This window comes from Poecilia mexicana, unplaced genomic scaffold (assembly GCF_051168715.1).
Source record: "Poecilia mexicana isolate PSO_F unplaced genomic scaffold, ASM5116871v1 scaffold_11, whole genome shotgun sequence".
NCBI lineage: Eukaryota > Metazoa > Chordata > Actinopteri > Cyprinodontiformes > Poeciliidae > Poecilia > Poecilia mexicana.
Window position 1 is genome coordinate 24,600,267 of NW_028263380.1, and position 23,063 is coordinate 24,623,329.

A 23,063-nucleotide genomic window follows, 5' to 3' on the forward strand; every position below is an offset into this window, starting at 1 on the left:
ATGAGGGAACTGATCCAAGTTTGGGTTCACAACCAGAACCATCTCCACTTAGTCACTATGACCAAATCTGTGACATGCTTTAACTATGTGGCTTGTATCAAACTCTGTTTTCTATAAAATTACAGAAACATTCAGCAACCTAACCTCCATCTGAAGTGTTCAGACAAGAGCTGAAATTATTAATTAGATTAATCCTTATGAGTTGATTATGGAAATAATTCAATTAATTTAATAATTGATTAGTTATTAACTGGAATGTACAGAATATTAACTTTAAAACATGCAATTTGATGAAAGAACAACATAGTCAGAGCTGCAATTAACCAAAACTGTTTAAAAAATATACTTTTTACATTTAAGACATAAAAACCTTCATCTGTAAATCGTTTCTACCCAGAACTTCCCTTTTTCCACCTTTTGCATCCAATTATTAATCAGTTAATCCAACATTAATCACCCAATCAGATCGATGTAAAGTAAAGCAGAAACCACTGAGCTTTTCACATTTTGATGTTAGAAATATTTTTTAGCTGCAGATTCATCCTTTGCCCCAAATTATCAAATGTTCACTAAGCGAATTCTTTTATTGCATTTTAGGAGAGAACATTTTAATTTTCTTATCTAAAAAATGTATTTGTTTATTTGCATTTGTATTCTTAATATTGTATAAAATAAGGTGAAGTGGTTAAATGCAAAATTTTCACAATGTGGCAATGTTTTTATGTGAATAAAATAGTAAATTACTAAATTAATCGTTAGTTGCAGAAATCATTTTCTTTTATTCTCCTCTACGTGGATCAGCTCAGACATGCAGTATTAACAGTTAAACTCACTTAAGCTGATAAAATGTCTCTAAAGTTGGACTGTGTCTCGTCCTGCAGTACCGTAAAGGCTTCGACAGGACAGTCCTGGAGATCAACACGCCGCAGCTGGAGCATCTCCCTCTGCTGGACATCCAGGTGACAGACTTTGGGGAGAGCAACCAGCAGTTTGGCTTTGAAGTGGGACCTGTCTGTTTCCAGGGCTGAACACACAAACACACACCACGCAGAACACACACCAACACTCCCACACACACACACGCACTTAAACATGCACACGCGATCAACATACATGCCCGGTAATTTGTAAATTAACTTGTAAATGATATTAAATACATAAAGCCCACACAGACACACTCACTCTCACTTATGCGCCTCGGGAAACATTTCCCCAGCGGCTAACGGACTTAAAAACACAAGAGAAGTGAAATAAAACTTGTGAAGAGGAGAACGACGACTGGGAGCCTGACGGCATAGAAGGAGGAAAAAACCAGGAGAGAACATTCCTTGGAATAAAACGTTATTTTTACGAGCAGCAGGAAGGTTTCCGGCCTGAGATGGAAGATGGAGCCGGCGGCACGAGGCCTGCAGCTCCCTGGTCTCCAGTCCCACCTCATTCCTCCCCCATCCCACCTCCTCCTTTCTCCACCCAGATCTCCTGCTCTACCTCCCCCACTCCTCCTGAAAACAGAGTCACATGCAAACTTCATCTCCAGGTTTATCGTGCAAAGCAACATGATTAACAGTCACTTTAACAAAGGAAGAGTAGCACCTGTCTTCCAGTAAAATGTTTCATTTACTTTGGTTTTCAGCTCTATGGTTACACAACAACTTGAATAAAAGTTCTTGACGATTTTGAAGTGCCGTGTTTTACCTCATGATTAAAATCTGAATTCAGGCTGAAACGGTGGAAACAAAACTCAGATTTGAACCAGAAACAAACACTGTTGCACATCTAAACTTTGGGTTATTTCTGGGCGTTGACTCGTTTAGTTTCTTCATGTTAATCATGTTGCTTGCATGTAACCTCATCCTGTTTCACATCAGGAGGAACCAAAGAGTTGATGTCACCAGATAAAAACAGGGGCCTCACCACATCTTATCTGATCTTTATTATCTTCACCCTGAGCTTCTATAAAGTGAACTTTATGTAAAACATCATCGACGCCCTGAGGTTTTACCTTTTATTGTCTAACATGATTCCCTGCTCAAAATGATTATTAAACTTAAGGTGCTTTTACACGCAGCATGTTTGTTCATTGGACAAACTGCTGCAGACATGAAAGAAGAGCTGATGCCTCCATCAGTGAAGTTAAACCATTTTTATAAGCTGTGCTGAACATGAATATTTCTGGTGCCTTTGTAAAGAAAAACAATCCAAAATGGCCTCCACATACATGTGCAGTAACTGTCTGTACGTAAACGCTCCCTTTTCATTTGTAGGAAAGATTTACTGAATTAAACTGTATGGCCAGGTGCTAATTATACAAATCTCCATTTTTTTAGTCTCTTTTCTATTTCACAAAGCGTTTTAGGAGGGAAATGTGCATTACAGTACATTTGTACAGAAATAGCAATATTTTATTGTATTTATTTAAAACAGGGTGCTTTGAGAATAAAATAAGAACGATTATTTCAGACAGATGTGTGTTTCAGTTGTATTTATTTTAAAGCGGCTCAACTGAAGCGATTGATTTGCATGTTAAACTGGAGCTGCGATGCTTCTGTCCCTCTACAAACGTCTGTTGTACAACCAAAGAATCTGTGGCTGCGACTTGTTGTAATATCCCTTTTATGATGTTTTTATCAGCTGTACTGTGCCTTTAAATGTTGCTTCCACTATATTGATTAAATGGTGACTCTCCAGTTCTGTCACATTCCTGTTTCCTTGCTAGCAATAAAGTTTATAGAGTCGGTTCCTGCAGCTCCTGCAATATAAAAACACTAAAAACGATCAATTTCTGCATGAGACCACAAGGAGGGGGAGAGAGGCGGTGGTGGGAGTGGATAAACATTTGATGGAGTGATTTCTGACTGGAGTTCTGGTTTGGTTTGTTTATTTTTTGTTGATGTTTTTTTTTTAAATATAGAAGTAAAGCGGGGAGGGACAGCCGAAAGCTGAAACCAAAACAATCTGTCCTTCTCCTTTGAGAACGACCTGAAATATTTGTTTTTGTTGTGTTGAAGACAAAAAATATGGTGCTGAAAAGTTTTATTTTATAATGTCTGTAAGTAATTTTTTAAAAAGTTGGTTTGGTTAATATATAATCTTTTTAAAAGGAGAAGTTTGAGTCTTTGTTTTTCTTTCAACTAAAGGTTATAGATGCAGCTGCAATTGCTGCAAATGACCACCAGGTGTCAAAGGTGGAATCCATAATTTCTTGATATTTTTCTTCTAGATATTTTTTTTTTTTTAGTTTTTACCTAGGCTAACGGGATTTAGAAGGATTTTTCTAAATTGTTTTGGCTTCTCAATAAATTTTCTTGTTCCAATCCAGAACTTAATTGGACAAAAAAATCTGCTGAAACCAACGTACAGAATTTGGTCCAATTTCATCAGCTGAATCTATGAAAACTAGCAAACATAATTAACTTTTTTTCTTCTTTAAGCACCACTGTGCAGAATGATGAGACCAGAACAAGAGCAAAGTAAGTGAAAAAGCAACAAAAGTGTGAGAAAATTGTTACATAAGACCATTAGAAAGCCTGGAGATATTGTGATCAAGAATAAGATTTTGCAATATTTTTTTACTTTGTTTTCAGTAAATTTCTGTTGTGAACTATTGAAGTTTGAACTGGTTCCTTTCCCATGGGCCTAAACCTACTTATTGATAAATATTTATCAATATAGAGTGATAATTTAGTTTTAAAATATGAGATTTCTAACTTTATTTATACTGATTTGTTTTGAATAATGATTGACTTCTTTGTTTTCACCGAGTTAAAGCTGCACGCTAACTTTACTTCACGGTGTAACAGCGCCATCTAGTGGTCATCCCAAGCTCCTGCTTTTCTGAGTTTAGTTTGTTGGAGCTGTTCAAAGATTTAAAACAAATTAAAATGATCAAACTATATTATCTAAATTATTTAGTGACACATTAGGGAAACAAAATGAAACCACTAAAATTATTTGATGTAATAAAGAAATGTTTTCTTACGTACTAAAATGACAAATTTGTTAACTTTTTGGGGAAAAATGCTAATTTAAAGCACTTTACTGACTCTGAAGAAGTAAAACTGCTTTGTAACCTTTGATATTCTGACTTATTTCTTTTGCACGTTTTCAGGTTTTAAATAACATATTTAATGAAAAAATGCTTCAACTCGGTATTCAGGTGTTTATTCATACAAAAAGTAGGTTCATAATTACAAATATTGTCCTATACAATCATATTTAAATAATCACTGAGTAAATTACATGAATTAACTGTTTTAGGGAGGAAATGGCTTCTCTTCGGGCTTCATTAACAGGTTGTTGTGTTTTAACCCATGAAAAGTCCACCTACAAAACAAAAACACACATTTTACCTTCCGTCTGTTCGAAGTGAAATATTTTGATTTATTTTAAATCCTGCAGAGACCCACTCCTACCTGTGACCTCGATGCTGGTTCCTGTGATGTAACGAGAATCATCTGAAGCCAGAAAGGCACAAACATCGGCGACCTCTAGAGGACAAAACAAGCCACAACACATTCTGCCTCAAAGCTTCATCCAAAACCGTCACATTTTAACATATCAGTGGTTAAAACTAGCAGGAAGAAAACAGATGCATAAATCCTGCCGATGATTAAAATTATGTTCAGTGATGTGAAGCATTTAAACCGACCTGCAGGGTCACCCATTCTACCCAGAGGCACCAGGGACTTCATCTGAAACACAAAACAACAAATATCATTTTATAGAAGTAGGGGAGTTTCTCACAGTGGACTTAAAATTTTAACTAGTTTTACTGCAGGAAAAAAAGAATGAAATATGAGTAAATAAAACCTGGAAACAGTCTAGTGGAGTCAATGAGAGATAAGTTGTTGTAAATATATTTATAACGGAGCTAGAGATGTAAAATTCATCATATCAGAAGTCAGCAGCAATTCAAGTGATGCTTATAAAGTGTAACAAGTATTAATAGGATAATAATTCAGTCATATCAGCTGAAACTCTTGTTTTCTGTTTCAGACCGACTGTAAGTGTCTGTGCTTCTTTACCTTGACTAGGACCTTCTCTGGCACTTCGTCCGTCATGGGAGTGGTTATGAAACCAGGCAACACGCAGTTACAACGAATCCCAAACCTGGAGGAGATGAAACATGTCAGTGTTTTTATCTCTGGTTGTTCCTGCAGCAGCAGCAGATCCTCTGACCTGCTCAGCTCTTTAGCAGCCGTCCTGGTCAAACCTTCAACTCCGGCTTTAGATGCAGCGTAGTTCGCCTGGCCCAGGTTTCCCACCTGCAACATCAGGAAATCACATTTTAAATCAGAGCTCAGATTTGGGTCTAGTTTTTATGTTTTTATTTAGATGCTTAAAAAACAACAGAGATGAGACTAAAAATAAAAGATGGAGTCTGACTTTTCCTATGATGCTGCCCAGAGTAATGATGGATCCTTTAGGAGATCCACAGGCAACCAGAGCCTGAGCCACAGCCTGAGTCACCAAGAACGACCCCTGGAAAAGACAGAAAAACATTTAATCAATCATTCAATACATATTCAATAACCTACTATAAACTAATTTAGGTTTTTGTAGCAGTTTAGTCTCTACATTTTTAAACTATTAAAATAAATGATACAGATATGTTGTTCATTATGTGTAAACATCTGTGGACATTTTACTTTATTCTCATTTTATTGTATCGTTAAAACCATCCAAACATGTTTTTATGTGTTCCATCTTTGTTGTTGTTTAGTTTGCAGTCTGACAGGTGTGTTACCTTCAGGTTGACCTGGATGACTCTGTCGAACTTCTCCTCCTCCATGTTGAGCAGGAAGTCGTCCTGAGTGATGCCTGCAGAGTTCACACACACCGAGGGAGGCTGGAAGTACCGAGTCTGCAGAAAGATTATTTATGAAAAAAGAGATGAAAATGCACAAAACTCCCTGCAGGAACCAACGACCAGCATCATGAAGCAGCATCACCATAACCAGGTTTTCTTTGAGAGATCTGACTTAATTAACCCCGACTATTTAGATTTATACCTGTCCTACAAATCTGTTCCATGTTTTCTCCATTAAAATATTTCCAATATGATAGATTTCATTGAGTTTTGTATTAATTTCTACTTGATTTCCTTCAGATGGAGTCATGATGTGTTAATATTCTATAAACTTACTTCATGATGTCAGATGGGCTCTATATGAGGGATTTCTTGATTTTAAACATATGACAGAAATCAGGCCTGTGTGACTTGAGGAACTGAATTCAAAATCAGAATGTGATTATTCACAGTTATTTAATAATTTAGTAAGGGAGCAATTACCTTTGCATCCAGGACCAGGTTGGTTTGTTTAGCGTTTTTCTTAAATTAAATAAATATCTGAAAATTACTTTCTTTTTTCCTCAAGTCTAGCATGGGAATTTGTTTATACACTGAAATTTGTAATAAAAAATTAAAAACAGAAGAAACTATCTTGATAATATAGAGAACCTCCAACTTTGCCACTAATCTTGCTCCATAGAGAAGAGCTCCATCTGATTCTCACACCTGGATTCTCGTCAGCAGCTTCTTCACGCTCTCCTTTGACGACACGTCCACTGCAGCTGCCATGTGACTCTGACCTTTGAGGTCACTCTGCAGGCGTCCCACCGTCTCATTGGCTGAATCCTCGCTGATGTCAGCGACCACCACTGAGGCGCCTTCAGAGGCCAGGCGCTGAGACACGGCGCGGCCGATCCCGCTGCCTCCACCTGGGAACAGAGGGGAAGGTCAGAGAGGAATCTGAGCAGAACAGACGGATGTAAACCTGAGAGAGACGAGGGACCTCAGAGAGGAGCTGATTTAGTTACTCTGCTCCCAGAGTGTCACATCATTTCTACTTTTAGGGTCAAACTGCACAATCCCCTTCTTTGATTCCTACCCAAACAGAAAATGAGATTACTGCTGTTTAATGTGCATCAGTTGTATTCACATAACCTAGTGATGTTTTTATTTTTATTTCTGATTGGAGTATCAGATTCTTTCATGTTTTTTAATCCACTCATTTTTTAGATATTCAATTAATATTTTCTTTTTCATATACACATTAAACTGGGCTAAAAGTTCAATTTAAGTCATTTTCCGTCTCTCTTTAACAATTCATATCATATTCCGCTGTATAAATCCACATTCAACAACTTTTTTAAAGGAAGTTATTTTTTTACTTTGACTTTGCATTTTCTGCAAACTGGAAAAAGAAAAGTTAAAACAAAAGGACAGAAAATGATGCTTAATTTATTCAGAGCTGATTACGTCACCAATTGAGTTATTCGTACTCGAGCAAAAAACGAGCGATCATTGCTTAAATCTCCAACTTCAACTTAAGAGTAGATGAGTTTTTTATTTATAGCTCAAATCTCTAGAGGTAAACATTCCTGACTGCGATGGAAATTTTGTACAGTAAAATAACATTGAATTTAAACTGAACTCACAGACGGCATCTAATAAGTTTTTTAATCGTTACAAAATGTTTTTAGTGCTCCAAACTTTCACCGAGTTCGGAGTTCATGTTTGGCTTTAGTAGATGCTAAAATATTAAAATATACACAACATTTTATTTAAGAAATTACATAAAACAACCCGGAATATGACTGGGTATTTAATGTAGCAGCGGAGTTACTAAATGTAGACCAAATGTAGACCAAATGTAGACTAACCAGTGACCAGAGTCAACCTTGATATGAGCCTCATGGGCGCCGCCATGACGGTTTTCTGTGTTATTGTAGTTTTCCGTTTGTCCGTCAGTGGGCGAAAAATACCCGTCCGAGGTTGTGACTTTTATCCTATTTCTATTTTTGTCATCTTTATTTATATAAGGCCACAGTAAGCTTTCAGAGGCTAAGTAAACTATCAGGTTTTCACTTGCAGTTATAAAAATATATTTCACAGATAATCAATGTCCAGTGATTTATTTAAATCAAATTTTTCAAAAATCGTATAGTTTCTTAAACCCTCTTCGTCTGATAAGACGCAGCATAGAGTGTAAACACAAATCTAATGCGAAATCTTTGCTTGCTAGTTTTTAAATAAAGGAAATACCGTTGAACGACGTCACCCCCGTGTTTTATTTTGAAGCAGCAAACAGGAAGTAAGACCAAAACCCCGGATTCCAATCCATGAAATTCTACAATTATTAGTTTATTCCCGGCCTTCGAAGGACCCGTCCTACGTAGACCAGTCCTTCGAAGGATGCAGACCCTGAATTCGGACACAGCTAAAATATATGTTGAAAACATATATGTTGCAATTCCTCTATGTGACCACAAGGGAGCGGTGAACTTTTATTTTTTCTGGAAAATTTCACATTTCAACTGTACAATATTTTAAAAATCCAACAAAACGTCCTATTTTAATATTAGACAAGTTTCAAACTATTACATATTAAATCTCAAATAAAAAAAACTATGTATCAGAAGAAGTAAAAAGACTTTCTGTGTATCAGTTTGTGTAGATTTATGGAATGGATTCTAAATGACGAACTTAAACAAAGTACAAATATAAAGCATCTTAAAAACTGTTTAAACTCTTATTGGGAAATATGTAAGAGAGGGGCAGGAAATCATAAGATCTAATGTCTTCTACTTGCTCGTTTTCGAGCAAATTATGTAAAATTGCATGTCAATTGGCATAATTTGATTTTTTTTTCTGTATTTACCTTTTGTTTGTTCAAAATAAAATATTTTCTGTCTGTGTTAATCTTTGCTCTTAGGACTAAAAACATCCAAAAATCTACCGAATAATGTGAATCAGGACACATTGAAGTTTTAAGTATAACGACCAACCAAAATTGATTACATTTCGTATTTTATCCACTAGATGGCGTCAAACTAATTGCGTAAGAGTTCTTTTCAGTTTATAAAATTCATGTTTATGTATTCATTAAAAATACAGGTGTAGCGAATTTTCAAATCAAGACAAAATGAAATATTTTAACCTGAAGTAGTTAAATAAGACATAATGATCCAAACAGTGAAATGATGCATTTATTTATGTACAAATGTTCAGAACAAGCAGAGGCATTAAGATTTCTGACAAACTTCAGAGCAAGACTGACATGTAGAGTTTTAAATGTCACAACTGGAGCCAAACAGTAGCAAATAAAAAAATCAGACCATAAAGGCAAACCACACTCCAAGGTTTTGATTCTGTAAAATATGTACACCTTTATTACTCTGAATGTGCATATTTCAGTAGACTAAACCCTTTCAATAATATCCATATTTATTCTAAATAACTTAGACACTATTTCAATCTGAAACCAAACAGAAAACCAAGATGCAATGCATAATAAAATGCTTTGTGGAACTGTCAACATAAACAATGCATCTTTACATTAATACTTCCTGATTCCAGTAACTGATTTTATCACACAAAGTAAACAAGATTCAGCTGCAAGACAACAGATTTTAGATTCTACTGACAACAAACCTGTAAGAGATCAGATTAAATCTGTAACTGAGGTGAAGAAATGAGAAGGATCCAGAAGTTATTTGGGCACAGGTGAGTCGACAAGACACGTCCTCACAATTTATTAGCAGATTGGTCACAAAGAATGAAAAAGCAACATGTTTACAGAGAACTTGTAATACATGGAGAAAACAAACAGTCGACATGGGAACAGAAATATTGAAACTATGACACGTTTAGTTTCTGTACAGCGACCGGCTGGAGACGCAGCGAGGCCGTCAGCTCCTGCATGCAGGCTGTTTTCTACTGAACCAAGGTGCTTCTGCGTGCAGAGCGAGCGCAGCGTCTGCTTCTAAACTATGAGGAACTTCACCAGGATGCACTTGTGGTGCCAGATCTCTCACACACACACATGCAAACACACACATCATACATTCATACAAAAACCTAACTCCCCTCTTATCACTCAAAAAAAAAAATCTAAACACACAGCTCTGTTCACGCCAGTTTAATCTTTTCCCAGAATGAGGGAATAAATAAGCTCCATAAAAGGCTTCTTTATAAAAGAAAATAGATATTTATACATCTGTACATGTTCTCTATACAGCATAAAGACATGGAGCATGGTAAGAAGGGAAAAAAAATCCAGAAAATGCAGATATTCTGGCTGTAGCACCCTAATCCCTCCAACGTATGCATCAATCTTCATCAGCAGGAGATGGAGCTTCCTGTCGCTCCGCCCGGAGCCAGCAGGTCGCTCCAGTCGCTCTCCTCCGCTCACATTCATCTGCCGGGAAATGTTCAGGGCTGCCGGACGGAGCCGAGCGCAGGGAGAGCCCATCTCTGTCCGGACCCGGTGGGCCGGCCTTGACCCGTCCTCCATCAGCCCGCTTGGAGGGGAGGAGGACACCAGGGCGCCGTCACCAGACCCTTTTGGTTTGGAAACAGTCTGAGCGACTCGGATTCAACCGGAATCCGATTCGCTTGTGTCAGAGGATGACGAAGAGGAGGAGGAAGAAGAGGAGTCCGAGGAGGAGCTGCTGGCGCTGAGGCGAGACGGCTGAGCGTGAACGTCTGACGCAGGTTTATCATCTGGAGGAAAAACATATCAAAGTTTAACAGATGAAATGGTCTGTTTCAAGTAAGAGCGGGCGACATGGAGTCAGAATTTTCAGAAATCTTATTTCCAGAGACAAAACGATAAACGAAGTTCAACTTACTTTTGGTCTTAGACGGTTTCTTCCCGGAGTTGAGCTGACCGCTGACGTCCATCAGTCGTCTCTCCAGCTCCATCTGCTTCTCCATCGCCAGCTCCTCCCGCGTCTTTCCGGCGCTGTTCTTTTTACTCGCTGCACAAAGACGAGAAATATTAGAAACATTACGGCTGAAACCGAAATCAATTTAGTAATCAATTAATCGTTTGCTGCTGGAGTACACCAATTCTGAAACAGGCCTTTTGCTGAACAAACATTCAGAACCGTAACTAAGACTTAACTGTAAAAATATATATATTTTGTATTTAAAATGCAAAAACTTTTATCTTTAAATGTGTTGTGAGAAATTCAAGTGCTTAGAATTCACAGCTAGATCAAAATGTCGGTGTCAGACTGTCCGTGTTTCCGCTCACCGTACGGCTTGCGAGGTTTCTTCCTCAGACACGTCATGACGTATCGCTCCAGCTCCCTGAGCGTCGACGGCTTCAGCGTCTCGAAGTCGATCTCGATCTCCTCGGGGTTGGTGTCCCTCAGCGACGGCTCTCTGGACTGGATGATGTAAACGACACGGCCCAGCTTCTCGCCCGGCAGCTTGTTGATGTCCAGGCTCAGCTGGCGCTTCTCGTCGTACGACATGGGAACCGTGTCCTCCTCCTCATCAGAGTCAAAATGGCTGACCAGAGGGTCGTGCATTGGCTGGGACACGCTGAACATCATGTTGGTCTTTTTGGATCTGATGGAGCAGAAGGACAGACGGAGGTTTGTAACAATACAGCATTCAGTTTAAACTGTCCACCAGGGGGCAGTACTCACTTGCTCTTGTTGGTTTTCTTGCTCTGAGTCTTCTTCACTGGTATGACAGGACAGCTGATGCCTTTGTTGCTCTTTGTCGTCTTTGAAGACTTGGACATCTTGGGGGTTTTGGGCGGTTTCACAGAGACGATCTCCTCATCCATCCTCCGATGTTTCTCTACTTTCTTCTTCTTTTTCTTGTCCTTCTTTTCCTTCTTCTTCTTGGGTTTGACGATGGGACCCTGAGAGAGAGCGGTGAGCTGCTCGTGTACAGCCTTCAGCTGGAAAACAAAATAATTTAACGTCAGGGCCAGGAACAGATTTTAATTACTCAGTGAAAGGGTTTTACTCAAATTTAAGACGTCATGACATCCAAAAACAACTTTATTCACATTAAACATAAGATATGAACATTTAAAAACATCCCAGAAGCAGAGTCAAGGTCTCAGCCTTGCCGTTTTATCAGAGCAAGAAAAGCAGCGATCTCCAGCCAGAACTAAAAGTAATGGAATAAATGCTGCTAGTATCGCGCTCTAAATTACATTAATGTAAAGTAGATGGAAGGAGCTAATGCATCAAATCTGTAATTAACCAAATTTATTTTAACATTAGTATGGCAACAACACATCCGTCTCCTTCATAGGTTTTGTTATGGTTGTATATGCAGAACCTTCTGGACCAGAACCAACCTGCTCCTGCAGCTCGGCCAGCCGGTTGGCCCGCTCCTCCTCAGAGTCGGAGCTCAGGCTGCTGTCGCTCTCCTCGCTGTCGCTGCTGAAATCGCTCTCGGATGAGGAAGACGAGCAGGAAGTGGAGGAAGACGAGGATGTGGGAGGTGCTGGAGGCTCGTCGGGCATCTTAGCGAAGCAGAACTCAAACACGTCCTGGAAGACGGAATAAAAACCGATTAGTCAATGTTTTAATAAGAAAAAACCTAATTTTTTAGCTGCCAGCTTAGCTATGTTAGAGGGAAGTTATGCCTTTTCAAAACAAATCTACCTGCAGCCAAAAGCAGATGTTTTATTTCATTTTTTTTATTTCATTTACTCATTAAATATGAAGTTTATGCAACAACTAAAAAAATGTATGAATAGGAGCAGAAAGAAGTATAAACTCATCCTATCTGCCTCCTCTTAGCATAAAGAGAAAACTAGTTATTCAACTCATAAAACTATGAGATGCATTTCAAATACACATTAAAAGAAAAAAAAATCTGCTTATTCAATGCCTTATTATTTCATCATAATGATTTTTGGATTTTAAATGCAGAAAAGATCCCACCGACGCCCATGGTGCTCATGATGGGCTGTTTCAGAACAGCTTATATCGTAGCTGTTCTGAAACTATTTGTTTATTTGCCGTCTCATTTTACAAATGTGTTTTGTATATAATTTGGTAACAAAAAAATGCACTTTGTACATAAATTGTAAAATATTGTACTAATAAATTCATTAAGTTTCAATAAGCGTAACTGTATAAATATTGATATTTTTTATCTCTGTATCAACTTCTGCTAATGACTAACTGCTCTCTTCTGTAGAAGAAAAATCTAATCTATGCGTTTTACAGCCGATGTCAATCACAATATGTCAGATATGGAATAATCAGTGATTTACATGAAACATATTAGGCCTTTCTGTTTAGTAATTCCTTTACCTCATTTAAGACTGCAATAGTTTTTATTATTTTATCTCATATGATTTTTATCAGATCTTCAAGACATAATTTCTTTTGTTTTCAACGTGTCACTGTTTTTACTGCTCTTATATCTTGAACTTTGTTTTACTCGTATCTAAAGCAAACTGAGTGATGTCACCTGGAGTTTTCTGGCCATGGCGACCACGTCGTGGTCTGGAGGGTTGTACTTGTAGCAGTTGGAGAACATGAGTCGGACGTCGGCGGAGAACTGCTGGGCGTCTCTGTACTCCCTGCTGTCCATCTTCCTCTGCAGAAACAAACAGGTTCAGCTCCACTTCCTGTCTGATAGAAACACAGTCGGCTGTAGGGGGAACCGCCGTACCTTGATGGTGCTCAGGTCCATGGGCTGCTTGATGATGTCGTGGTAGTCATGGAGACCCAGCGACATGGCGTCGACGGGCTTGTAGAACGGCCAGGCGTACGCGGCGTGCTTCTTGGACAGCAGCTCCTTCAGGACGTTGCTGCAGTAGCGCAGCTGCGGCGTCAGCTTGCTGCGGCGCACCGGCGTCGGCAGGATGGAGTCCGGTAAGTCCTTCTTGGGAGGCTTGATGGGCCGGCCGCTCACGCCTCTCCTGCTCGCCGCTGTGCCTTTGTTCCCCATCATCATTCCCCCATGAGCCATCTCCATGCTCATCACCATGCCCTGGCCCAGACCCAGGCCTGGGGTCATGCCCAGACCGCCGCTGTGCTCCATGCCCAGAGAGGTGAGGGTCAGCGGCGAGTCCAGGCCGCCGCCCATCCCCAGGCCGATCCCGCTGACGCCCATGGTGCTCATGATGGGCATAGCCATCGTGGTCGGAGTGGTCGTGTCCGCTTTCCTCTTCACACCTTTTTTCTATAGCGGAGAGAAGATGGCGACAGTTTGGGTCAGAGCTCCGCCCCCGAGCTTTGTGATGTAAACACACAGTAGCTGTGTTTCCATGAACCGCAAAAAATGTGCAAATTGTAAATAAGTAAAGAAATTTGCTTAATGGAAACACTCCAACTTCGAAAAAAACAAATGTTTTTGCACGGGAATGATATTCTCAACCTCATCAAAACACTTTTTTTTACATTACAAGAGTCACATGATCAACAGCTGGAGGTCACTGCAGGCAAAAGGACGAAAAATATGACAGGAAGTGGTAGGAAGACAGTGGTTTGTCTTTTTTGGACAGTGTGCAGCTGGTTCCTCCAGAGCTCTCACAGCTTCGCACAGTTCATAACAAGATGTGTTGAATCCGTAGCTCTTCTGCTAAATCAGCAACTACAATTTCTGCAAAATGGCACAAACGTAGCCGCTCCCAAGTATAAGGGACCCATCACTAACACCTGAATAAAACGTTAATATCTCCTGCCATGATTTTTAATGACTTATCGTGTCAACAAGCTTATGTGCAATTTTAATTTAATTTTTTACTTAATGGAAACACTGCAATTACAAAATTGTGTTATTTAGACATTAGCAGAATATAGACCAAGATTTGTGCACATTTCTTATAGAAATGGAGCTAAAGATGCAGCTAGCATTACCTTTGCAGTGGGCTGTGTGGGGGGCATGCTGGTGATGGAGGGGATGCTGTGCTCAGAGGGGAAGGTAATGCTCTTGGATAAAATAGTCTGTGGGGGGGTGGACAGGATGGAGTCAGGCGTTTCTGGAGTGGGAGGAGAATACGCAGACTGGGAGACGGCTGGAACTTGATGGGCTGTCGTCACTCCACCTGGAACTGGAAGATACAGGAAGTTATTAAACTTCATCCAGACCCTCAGATTCATGAAGCCTGAATGTTTTAACTGCAGTTTCCATCCTCACCTGGATTGTTTCTGGCTTTTTTGGATGATTTTGCAGATTTGCTGCGTGGAGGTGGAGGGGCCAGTTCTATCTCCTCTTGGGGCATCTGGGCCACTTTCTGCAGGAAGGCTTTCTCCAGAGACTGGGCCATCAGCACAATGTCATCTGTTGGCTGGAAAAAAGATGGAAACAAAACTTAACTCAATTAAAAATACTTCAATGATCCATAAAAACTACACAATGCCAGTTGACACTGTTTGAAACATATTCATAATAGAGAAAATGGGCATATAGTGAGCATTTCTTTGCATTTGTCTCATTTTATATTTGGTTTACTATGCTTCCTATGATGCATAATATTAATTGTATGTTTGCACTATAAGAGTTCACTCCAGACAGTGATGAAAAGGTCTCGACTCATTTTAGTCCAAGGTTAATGAATCTGTGCTAGTATGTATAATTTAGAAATTCAGATCTTGTTACCATGTGAACAAACAAACAACCTGTTGAATGTGACATGTAGCCAATCAGAAAGCAAGGTGACAGAAACATGGAGGGAAATCCAAAATACACAGAAGACAAAAAGACTCTATTGTTTCTTTTCTGTTAAACCTTCACCACAAAATATCAACAGTGCTTCTTCCTTGTCAGTCATATCTGTTTAATCTGAACTCACATTTAATCTCAAGAAATTTCACAAGATTTTCTACCTGACATCTAAATGTTGGAGAGTAAAAATCGGTTCATGTGGCTCAACACCACAAACTGTACGACCAGACCTATTATACCCAAGACTTTTCAATCATCGTGTGTGGTGTCAGGTTTTGAAAAATTGGCTCACAATATTAAAATCAAGTAATCATTTTTAATCTGTGCAGACTTCTGCTACACATTCTTACAGATCCATTTTTGAAATGCGAGTCATCCCATCAGACGTTCTTACCTTGTTGTAAATGTAGCAGTTTGTAAACATGGTGTTGAAGTCCTGCATGCACTCGCTGGCACTGCGGTAGTAATTGTTCTCTAATCTCTTCTTGATGCTGCCCATGTCCATCGGATTCTTTATGATCTTATGATAATCCTGGGAATGAAAAACATGCTTTTAATCAAAATGGTCACCTTTCAAGCTATAAATAAATATTTCTACACCAGTGAAACTACTCTTGGAGAAATTACTTAAACTACACTGACTGTAAATAAGGGTCCCGGTTGCACTTACAGGCAGGCCGAGCTTGACTGCATCCACTGGTTCATGAAACGGCCAGGCAAAGTGATGCCTCCACAGGGACTTGAGGACGACTTTCTGAAGGAACTGGAGTTGGTTGGTCATCCTGCCCTGCCTGCTGGGGTCTTTCACTGTGGGCTGGGGCGGTCCCAAAGGGGTCAGCTGACTGATGGGGGGCATCCCAGGACTCTCAAAGCCTTCGTAGAGCTGTGAGGGCTTCCGGATGCGTTTTCCAGCTGTACCAGTGCTCTGATCCATTGTCACTCCAGTAAAACCAGGGTCAACCCCAGAATGAGTGCTGTAAAGAGGAAGCAAGAGCCGGTGAACTCTATGGAGGATGAAATTAAGAAAAAATAGAAACGAGAAGTAAAAATAGAAACTTAAAACCAACCTTTAGTCAAATTCTGCAATGTTTAGACATCAAACAAAATTTTTTAATTGATCAACATTAAAGTATTTTCCCTTATAGCTTATACTGCATGCTATTGTGTAAGTTCTCGTTACTCCCCTTCAACCACTCCATAGCGCCAACAATTTTACAGAACAGCAAGTCTCCATGTCATGAAGACATCCATCATTCTGACAGAGCATACAAGCGTTAAATCAGCCAACCGGCACCATGAGAACACCACTTCCTAGTCTGCACCCACTTCCCTGTCAATAACACTGACTAACTCCACCCACCCACTCACTTCTGTGTGGGGAAAAAAACAAAACCTCAGAACAGGGTGGGCGGGGTTATTAGCATGCTGCAGCAGTTGGTGTTCCACAATAAGATTTCACAGCAATACATGCCAACAATAGACTTCCAATCTTTCATGAATTTCTTTTATCGTCCCGTTTAGTAATGTTTTATTTCCAGAGCAGATACTTATTAAAAAAAAAAGTGCAACGTCAACCTGGTTTTGGTTTCTGATAACTTTTTTTTCTTCTAAAGATTAACAAAGCCCTAATTTGTTGTTTAGAGTGAATGACTTAGTAATGTATGGTAATAATCCTCAGAAAATGCAAGGAAATTTGATATCACTTGCGGTATTTGATATATTTAGCAGATTTAAATTGAAAATAAAAGCCGGTTTCTCTTAAGAGATGACTGTCAAAACAAAGAGCCAAGAAAAGATTAGCAAAGTCAAGAACTTTGTTTTAATCTCAGCCTTGATCGTTTTGCATGAACCATATTTTCAGATGTCATCCTGTCTTTTCTGATGAATGTAACTGGCATCACACCGTTTTGCATTTTACTTCTGAATGCACGTGGCTTCTTGTGCAGTCAACACTCCATCAAATTGGGGGTCATCTTCTGGAAAACATTTGACCTGACTCATACATGTCTTGATACCATCTTATAGAAGTCACAATAATCAATCTTTTCTTCACAAGGAGTTTGTTTACACCCCAAGCAAAACCAGGGCATAAGATACATTAGGGCATTTAATTTCAGCTCGTTAATTTCAGAGATAACCTTTAGAAAAGGGCCATCAAAAACATACCGTTACCCATTTGAGGCAATATAGAAATCTCAAATAAACGTCTGGAAACTCATTTGACAGTTAGTGTACTTTATTTAAAAAAAGCAAAGGAATGAATCATTTACACAAGAGCAACATTACTGAAAAAAATTACTGAAAAAATGTATTTAAAAATTTGCCATTTAAAACTGAACTAAAACAAAAATGAAACCATTACAGAAAAAAGACAGTTTAAGTAAACTAAATATGGCGCCACTTAGTGATCTGAGTGACACCGAGCTCTGTAACCTGGCAACGGACAGAAACACAAACCACCCCAGGACACAGACCCAGGACTTATTTTAATTATTCCTATGAACAATCTAAATTATTTGTTTTAATAATAGTTTGAATAAGTTACATATCTGGCATCTTTTAGGTCGAACCCCACAACCCAGCACTGTCCATCACAACAATCTGACCACATGGCTACCACAACAAGCCGGCGAAGCCCTACAGATTGTTTGGATGTAGCAGCGCTTCAGTTATGGCATATGCAGTGAAACTGTTTCACCACGGAATAACCAGCCGATATTTATATAATACGTCTAACAAAAAAAAAAAAAAAAACACGTACTCCGCAGCGGTCTTCCTATCGAACAACCTACATTCGGTTACACATTTCGCTCTTCCATTATAACCGTATTTGGCCGAGCACGTATAAATAAAACACGAGTTTAGTCCGTGAACCTGCTAATGCTACTAGCTATGCTAACACCAACTGCTGAGATGCGGGAGAGAGCAGCCAACGGCCGCAAAGACCCGAAGATGGCGCCGGCGAAGTTGTATATTTTCCAGTATATATTTTATATTTATAAATAATTGTTTCAAAGTGTCAATTAACTCATTCCGGTGCTTTGTCCAGTGTCCATCTCTCACCCCTGAGCGTTTAACAATACACACGGGGAGCCAGTACAGATATATTTAAAAAAGGGGGGAAAATCTGTTAAAATAATCCTTTTCATGGTAAGACGAGAGCCAGTTCTACCGATAGATACCTGTCAAGGGGCGGGTTAACAGCCATATCCATCAGGATGGATCCGGATTCTGTTTTGGGAAACACTCAAAAGCAGGATCCGTCTCGGCTCGTCAGTTTTCTTTGCTGCCCGCCACGACGAAATCCTTCCGAACCGCTTCGTTGAAATGGCGACGAGATGGACTACACCCGGGCTTTTATAGACCAACCATTCACCTCATTGGATAAACCGCCTCTGTGTTTCTCCGCCCACCGACTCCTTATTCGCTACTCACGATGTCTGTTAAAATTACCACACCCACAGGTTGTCGGCGATCCGCAAGCAACGTTTAGGACCAACCTATTCGCATGTTTCCCCTGTCCTTCAAGGATATTACCCAGCACCATTGGTCCAGTCCGCCCTGTCCTGCTGATGCGTCGTCTGTGACTGGCTCACGAACGCAATCTTTCACGGAAAACGAGAGCAACAGGGCCTCCCTGTTCTTTAACATATTGTATTACGTCAACGTGTTCACAACGACGACGGTGATTGGTTAAAAGGGCCGTAACGCGGGCTTGTAGTCTGAAGACCAACACTCCTATTGGTTCACCGAAGCAGTCACGAGTACCGCCCGAAGAGAGCCTCTCCCTCGTGAAATCATCAGTTTGTTCTAGAACATGTAGGCGGGCGCCATCTTTGAGCAGTGAAACACAAAGTATGTTATAATGATCCCAACTAGATAGACGCTTTACTATGAAAAAGAATACATAAAACATCTCCACAGTGTTATAAACACGATAATAGTTTGTCTTCAGTAAAAGCAAACGCATCAGACGAGCTTACTGAAAAATGCCATCAAACAAGGCCTCCATGTGGCTTACATACATTAGAAGTAGTGAAGTACTAAAGACAAATTAGCTCTTCAGTTCAGATTCAGACAGTTATCATATATCCCTCGGGTAAAACAACTCAAATTATCAAATTGAAATAAAATACTACCCTGACAAGGTCATAGCAGCAACAACCCACAGAATGACACAGCAATTTTTCAAATTGAGTCCAGCCCAAACCAAAAACAACAATCAATCGAAACTAATACATTGCATCCATTAAATATGTGGTAATGTGTCGTAGTAATAAAAAACCTAAAATCTATATACAGGTTTACTGTGCCCAACCATACTAAGACTGGAAAAAGCAGGACGGGAAAATAACTTTGAACTCTTAACAAAACCAGGTTGTTACCACTGAAAAAATAAATATTTATCTTCCTAGATTCATTAAAATAAAACTAATTCAAGGCACACAGGACGTTACCTAACCATTCGGGCCCATCCCCCATACCAAGGTTACAGAGTCCCTACAATGTCACTCAAATAACCGACAGAAAGATTCCTTACAGTTCATGCAGTAATAGACAATTAGTATTGTTACTTTGTCAGGGTTACAAATAAAACTAAGTACTCCCTGAAGTGACAGTTATATATACGAAAAAAAATTCAAAAAGTCTATTTAAAGTCTCCGGATAAAAGCAAAAACAGATGTGGACTGATAAATCCCCAAAAAAGAGCGAAACCTTTCTTCCAATAATCTTCTTTGTCTTCCACTTGGATACTTTTTAACCAGCACATTTCCCCTCAAACATGTCCGCCTTCTTCCCCCGTTCCCCGGGCTGGGTGGGGGAGGGGAGTCATGTGATGAAACGATTCGGATCTGCACACTTCATCAAACCTGAACACGTGGCGTTTCATCAAAACCACGATAAAACGTATCCACACTCCGTCTGTTCTCCCAGAGCTTCAAGGCTACATCCATTTCCCGCGGCGTTTTGATCGTATCTTTATCAGATATAAAAGGTAAAATTGGCAAAACATCCAAACAATGAACGTACTTTTCCGTTGGACTTGGCTCGCTCTGATTAGTCAGGTTTGATCATGTGACACGGACAATTATTTGTGATTTCCGTATTTTTAGGTTTCGTTCTCTCCAAATATAATATTCCATCCTTCCAATTTTCAAATTTATTTTTAGATCGTGTAAAAATGTCAGAAAAAACAATCCCAGAGAAATACTGCTGTCAAACATAGTCAATTTTGCAACATGAACCACTCCTCTTCTGCGCATGCGTTTGCCCAGAAGAGGAACACTGCAAGGGAAAAATGAATTAAATTTAGTTAGGATTCACCTTCAGGGCAGCTGAGTCTGTGTAACATTAAAATACACAACAACATGTATCTGAGTATATTCCAATTTAGACTCCTATAGGTCATTACATAGTCCATAAAAAATTACATCTAATTTAATGATGTTATCTTTTTGCTGAAGTTGTTTTTTCCAGAAATGCATGGAGAATTCCTTTTTTTTCTGAAATAAAAACTAATCTTAAATAATCTGTTTATTAATAATAATTAATAGACCTAGGAGATTTACATTCAGATTATTTTTATTCATTTGTAAAATTGTTTACAATGGCAAATGACAAAGACATTTTTAAGACAGCTTCAAAAACAATAACAAATCAAATAAAAATAAGTACCAGTTTGGAATAAGTAATTTAATCTGGGAGTATGGTTGGACATTTCCATTATAGCAAAATTGGAGATATTGCTATATCTTCAATATTCCTATATTGGAGATCTAGTAATCTCCAATATAGCTAAAAAATAAAAATTATTCCAGGCAGAAAAATAAAATACTGCAATAAACTACTCAGCCCAGGGGTAAGAAGAATTTAAAACTATTCTAGATTTTGACTCGATGTCACATCTAAATTCAAGCCTTTGTGTAACAATGAACTTCATTAATTCTTTGGGAGAAATAAATTTTCTTTATATTCCGTCTCACCAAAACAAAACCTTTTTGGTTTTCTCCTTGTTGGTTGTCTAAAGTACAGTGAGTTGGCTTCAGGCCTGTTTTTCTATTATTTCCAGACAGCTCATTCTGAAAATGAAACAGAGGATACCTAAAAGTGAAAGCACTTTATGCATTAATACTAAAAGTGATGTGAGTTGTTCCTGAGAAAATAACAGTGAATATACATGTAACATGAACAGATTAGTGAAAGTAAAACTTTGATTATCTCAAATGTTTCAGTTTTTCTAGGAAGGATTGCATGTGTATATCAAATTTCACAAGTTAATACTCTCTGAAAGAGCTTTTTTATACTTTGTACATTCTTAATTAAAAGTTTTATCTCACATGCCAAGCACTTACAAATCACTTTCTATACTTGTAACTTTTATTTTGTTATTCTGACAATTAAGATTTTTTTTAATTATTAAAAATTAGTATTATAAATGCAATATTCTCTAAGCGTTTGGTTCAGCTGAATATAAATGTTTGCAACAAAGTTCCTGTATTTTATTGAGAACGTGTACAACAGTAAACTGGCAGTTTGTTGGACACTGAGAAGCAGCCCTGCAGGCAGAGGAACTGATGAAGGGAGGAGCTGCAGGATTACATCAGAATCTGCCTCTTCTGACTCATCAGTACCGCTCTCTCTCTCTCTCTCTCTCTCTCTCTCTCTCTCTCTCTCTCTCTCTCTCTCTCTCTCTCTTGCTCTCTCTCGCTCTCTCTTTTTTCTCTTTCTCTCTCCACCTCCTTCTTACACCCCCAGCTCTGTCTCCCTCTCTGTGTTTTTCCTCAGTGTCCAGATTCATCATCACCCGATCACATGGTGACCAATCAGTCCAGAAATGGTTGACAAGGAAGTTCCCTCCTTCACAACACCTCAGTCCTGAGTCATGTGTTTACACATCCACAGTAAACTGAGTCAGTAAGGAATCCACCATCATAGGCTTTCTAATGCTGCTTAGTTTATACTGACTGCAGCAAAACCAACATTTTCTCAGTGAATTGGTGTGGTTGTGTTTGTGTAACTCTGCTCCAGTGCTTTCACTTTCCTTCATTAATGTTGTGAAAGTCTTCCTTAGCAACAACAGTTCCTTTGATAGCTGATGCAGGCAGCAGTGTGTGGACACAGAAGGACACTGTGCATCTGAGATCTCCCATTCATCACTTTGTTCTGTTGTTTCTTTGGGATCATTCTGTCTGAAAACTGAAAACTGTCTCTTGAATCCATATGTTACACAATTTAAACCTATTGCTGCCTAGATATGATATTTATTGCTTTTAGCTTTTAGTCTTTCATTTTGCAAACAAACCTCCAAAAAATCAGACTTGCTTGTAATTGCTGCAGTGATTTATGTGTGATGTTTGCAATAATTCAAAATATGTGACATTATGCCTTTTTTAAGGAACAACTGGGTATATTCTTTTAAACGACACCAATTAACCAGGCTGAATAAAAAGCAAAATGAAAAAAGTCTCCAAAACTTGCAGATAACACTTCTGCTGCACATGTAGGTAACATTCACTCAAACACTACTGCAGCCTGATTATACAGAAATGCTCAACGAGCTGAAAATGGACGCTTCATTAAACTCTGAAAAGAAGCAACTGAAACTGAGACTTGTTTAATTTCC

The 23,063-nt window shown here is 39.0% G+C and overlaps 3 protein-coding genes across 4 annotated transcripts in view; 1 reads left to right on the top strand and 2 right to left on the bottom strand.

The window, feature by feature from the left end:
• Positions 1 to 3,106, top strand: part of col11a2 (collagen, type XI, alpha 2) — a 42,899-nt gene extending 39,793 nt beyond the window's left edge. The window contains exon 65 of the mRNA XM_015014065.2: positions 882 to 3,106. Coding sequence (XP_014869551.2) covers positions 882 to 1,028 — 147 coding nt within the window. The 3' untranslated portion in view covers positions 1,029 to 3,106. The remainder of the gene's footprint in view (positions 1 to 881) is intronic.
• Positions 3,107 to 4,145: 1,039 nt separating this feature from the next.
• Positions 4,146 to 7,814, bottom strand: hsd17b8 (hydroxysteroid (17-beta) dehydrogenase 8). The gene is made up of 9 exons (XM_015014057.2): positions 7,666 to 7,814; positions 6,518 to 6,720; positions 5,747 to 5,863; positions 5,386 to 5,481; positions 5,179 to 5,264; positions 5,025 to 5,109; positions 4,649 to 4,691; positions 4,413 to 4,487; positions 4,146 to 4,323 (listed from the first exon to the last, which is right to left on the bottom strand). The coding sequence occupies exons 1-9, from the start codon at positions 7,709 to 7,711 to the stop codon at positions 4,304 to 4,306; spliced, it is 771 nt and encodes a 256-aa protein (XP_014869543.2). The 5' UTR covers positions 7,712 to 7,814; the 3' UTR covers positions 4,146 to 4,303.
• A 1,155-nt stretch (positions 7,815 to 8,969) lies between these two features.
• Positions 8,970 to 20,513, bottom strand: brd2a (bromodomain containing 2a). Of its 2 annotated transcripts, none has more exons than XM_015014063.2 (12): positions 18,622 to 20,513; positions 16,110 to 16,413; positions 15,834 to 15,971; positions 14,912 to 15,062; positions 14,632 to 14,825; positions 13,442 to 13,954; positions 13,238 to 13,366; positions 12,111 to 12,305; positions 11,443 to 11,702; positions 11,043 to 11,362; positions 10,636 to 10,764; positions 8,970 to 10,507 (listed from the first exon to the last, which is right to left on the bottom strand). In XM_015014063.2, the coding sequence occupies exons 1-12, from the start codon at positions 18,651 to 18,653 to the stop codon at positions 10,380 to 10,382; spliced, it is 2,493 nt and encodes an 830-aa protein (XP_014869549.2). In that variant the 5' UTR covers positions 18,654 to 20,513; the 3' UTR covers positions 8,970 to 10,379. The 2 variants fall into 2 exon arrangements, with proteins under 2 accessions (XP_014869549.2, XP_014869548.2); XM_015014062.2 differs by having other exon boundaries at positions 16,110 to 16,443.
• Positions 20,514 to 23,063: the final 2,550 nt, after the last annotated feature.

What these genes read in the sequence shown, in the direction of transcription:
- hsd17b8 (XM_015014057.2), bottom strand. Translation starts at nt 7,711, where the DNA reads ATGGCGGCGCCCATGAGGCTCATATCAAGGTTGACTCTGGTCACTG. An exon ending in AAGGTTGACTCTGGTCACTG is followed by an intron (nt 6,721 to 7,665) that starts GTTAGTCTACAT and finishes CTCTGTTCCCAG; the next exon opens with GTGGAGGCAGCGGGATCGGC. An exon ending in CAGAGAAGGTCCTAGTCAAG is followed by an intron (nt 4,692 to 5,024) that starts GTAAAGAAGCAC and finishes TTTGTGTTTCAG; the next exon opens with ATGAAGTCCCTGGTGCCTCT.
- brd2a (XM_015014062.2), bottom strand. Translation starts at nt 18,653, where the DNA reads ATGGATATGGCTGTTAACCCGCCCCTTGACAG. An exon ending in TGGACCTGAGCACCATCAAG is followed by an intron (nt 13,367 to 13,441) that starts GTACGGCGGTTC and finishes TTGTTTCTGCAG; the next exon opens with AGGAAGATGGACAGCAGGGA. An exon ending in GAAACCGTCTAAGACCAAAA is followed by an intron (nt 10,508 to 10,635) that starts GTAAGTTGAACT and finishes TTTTTCCTCCAG; the next exon opens with ATGATAAACCTGCGTCAGAC.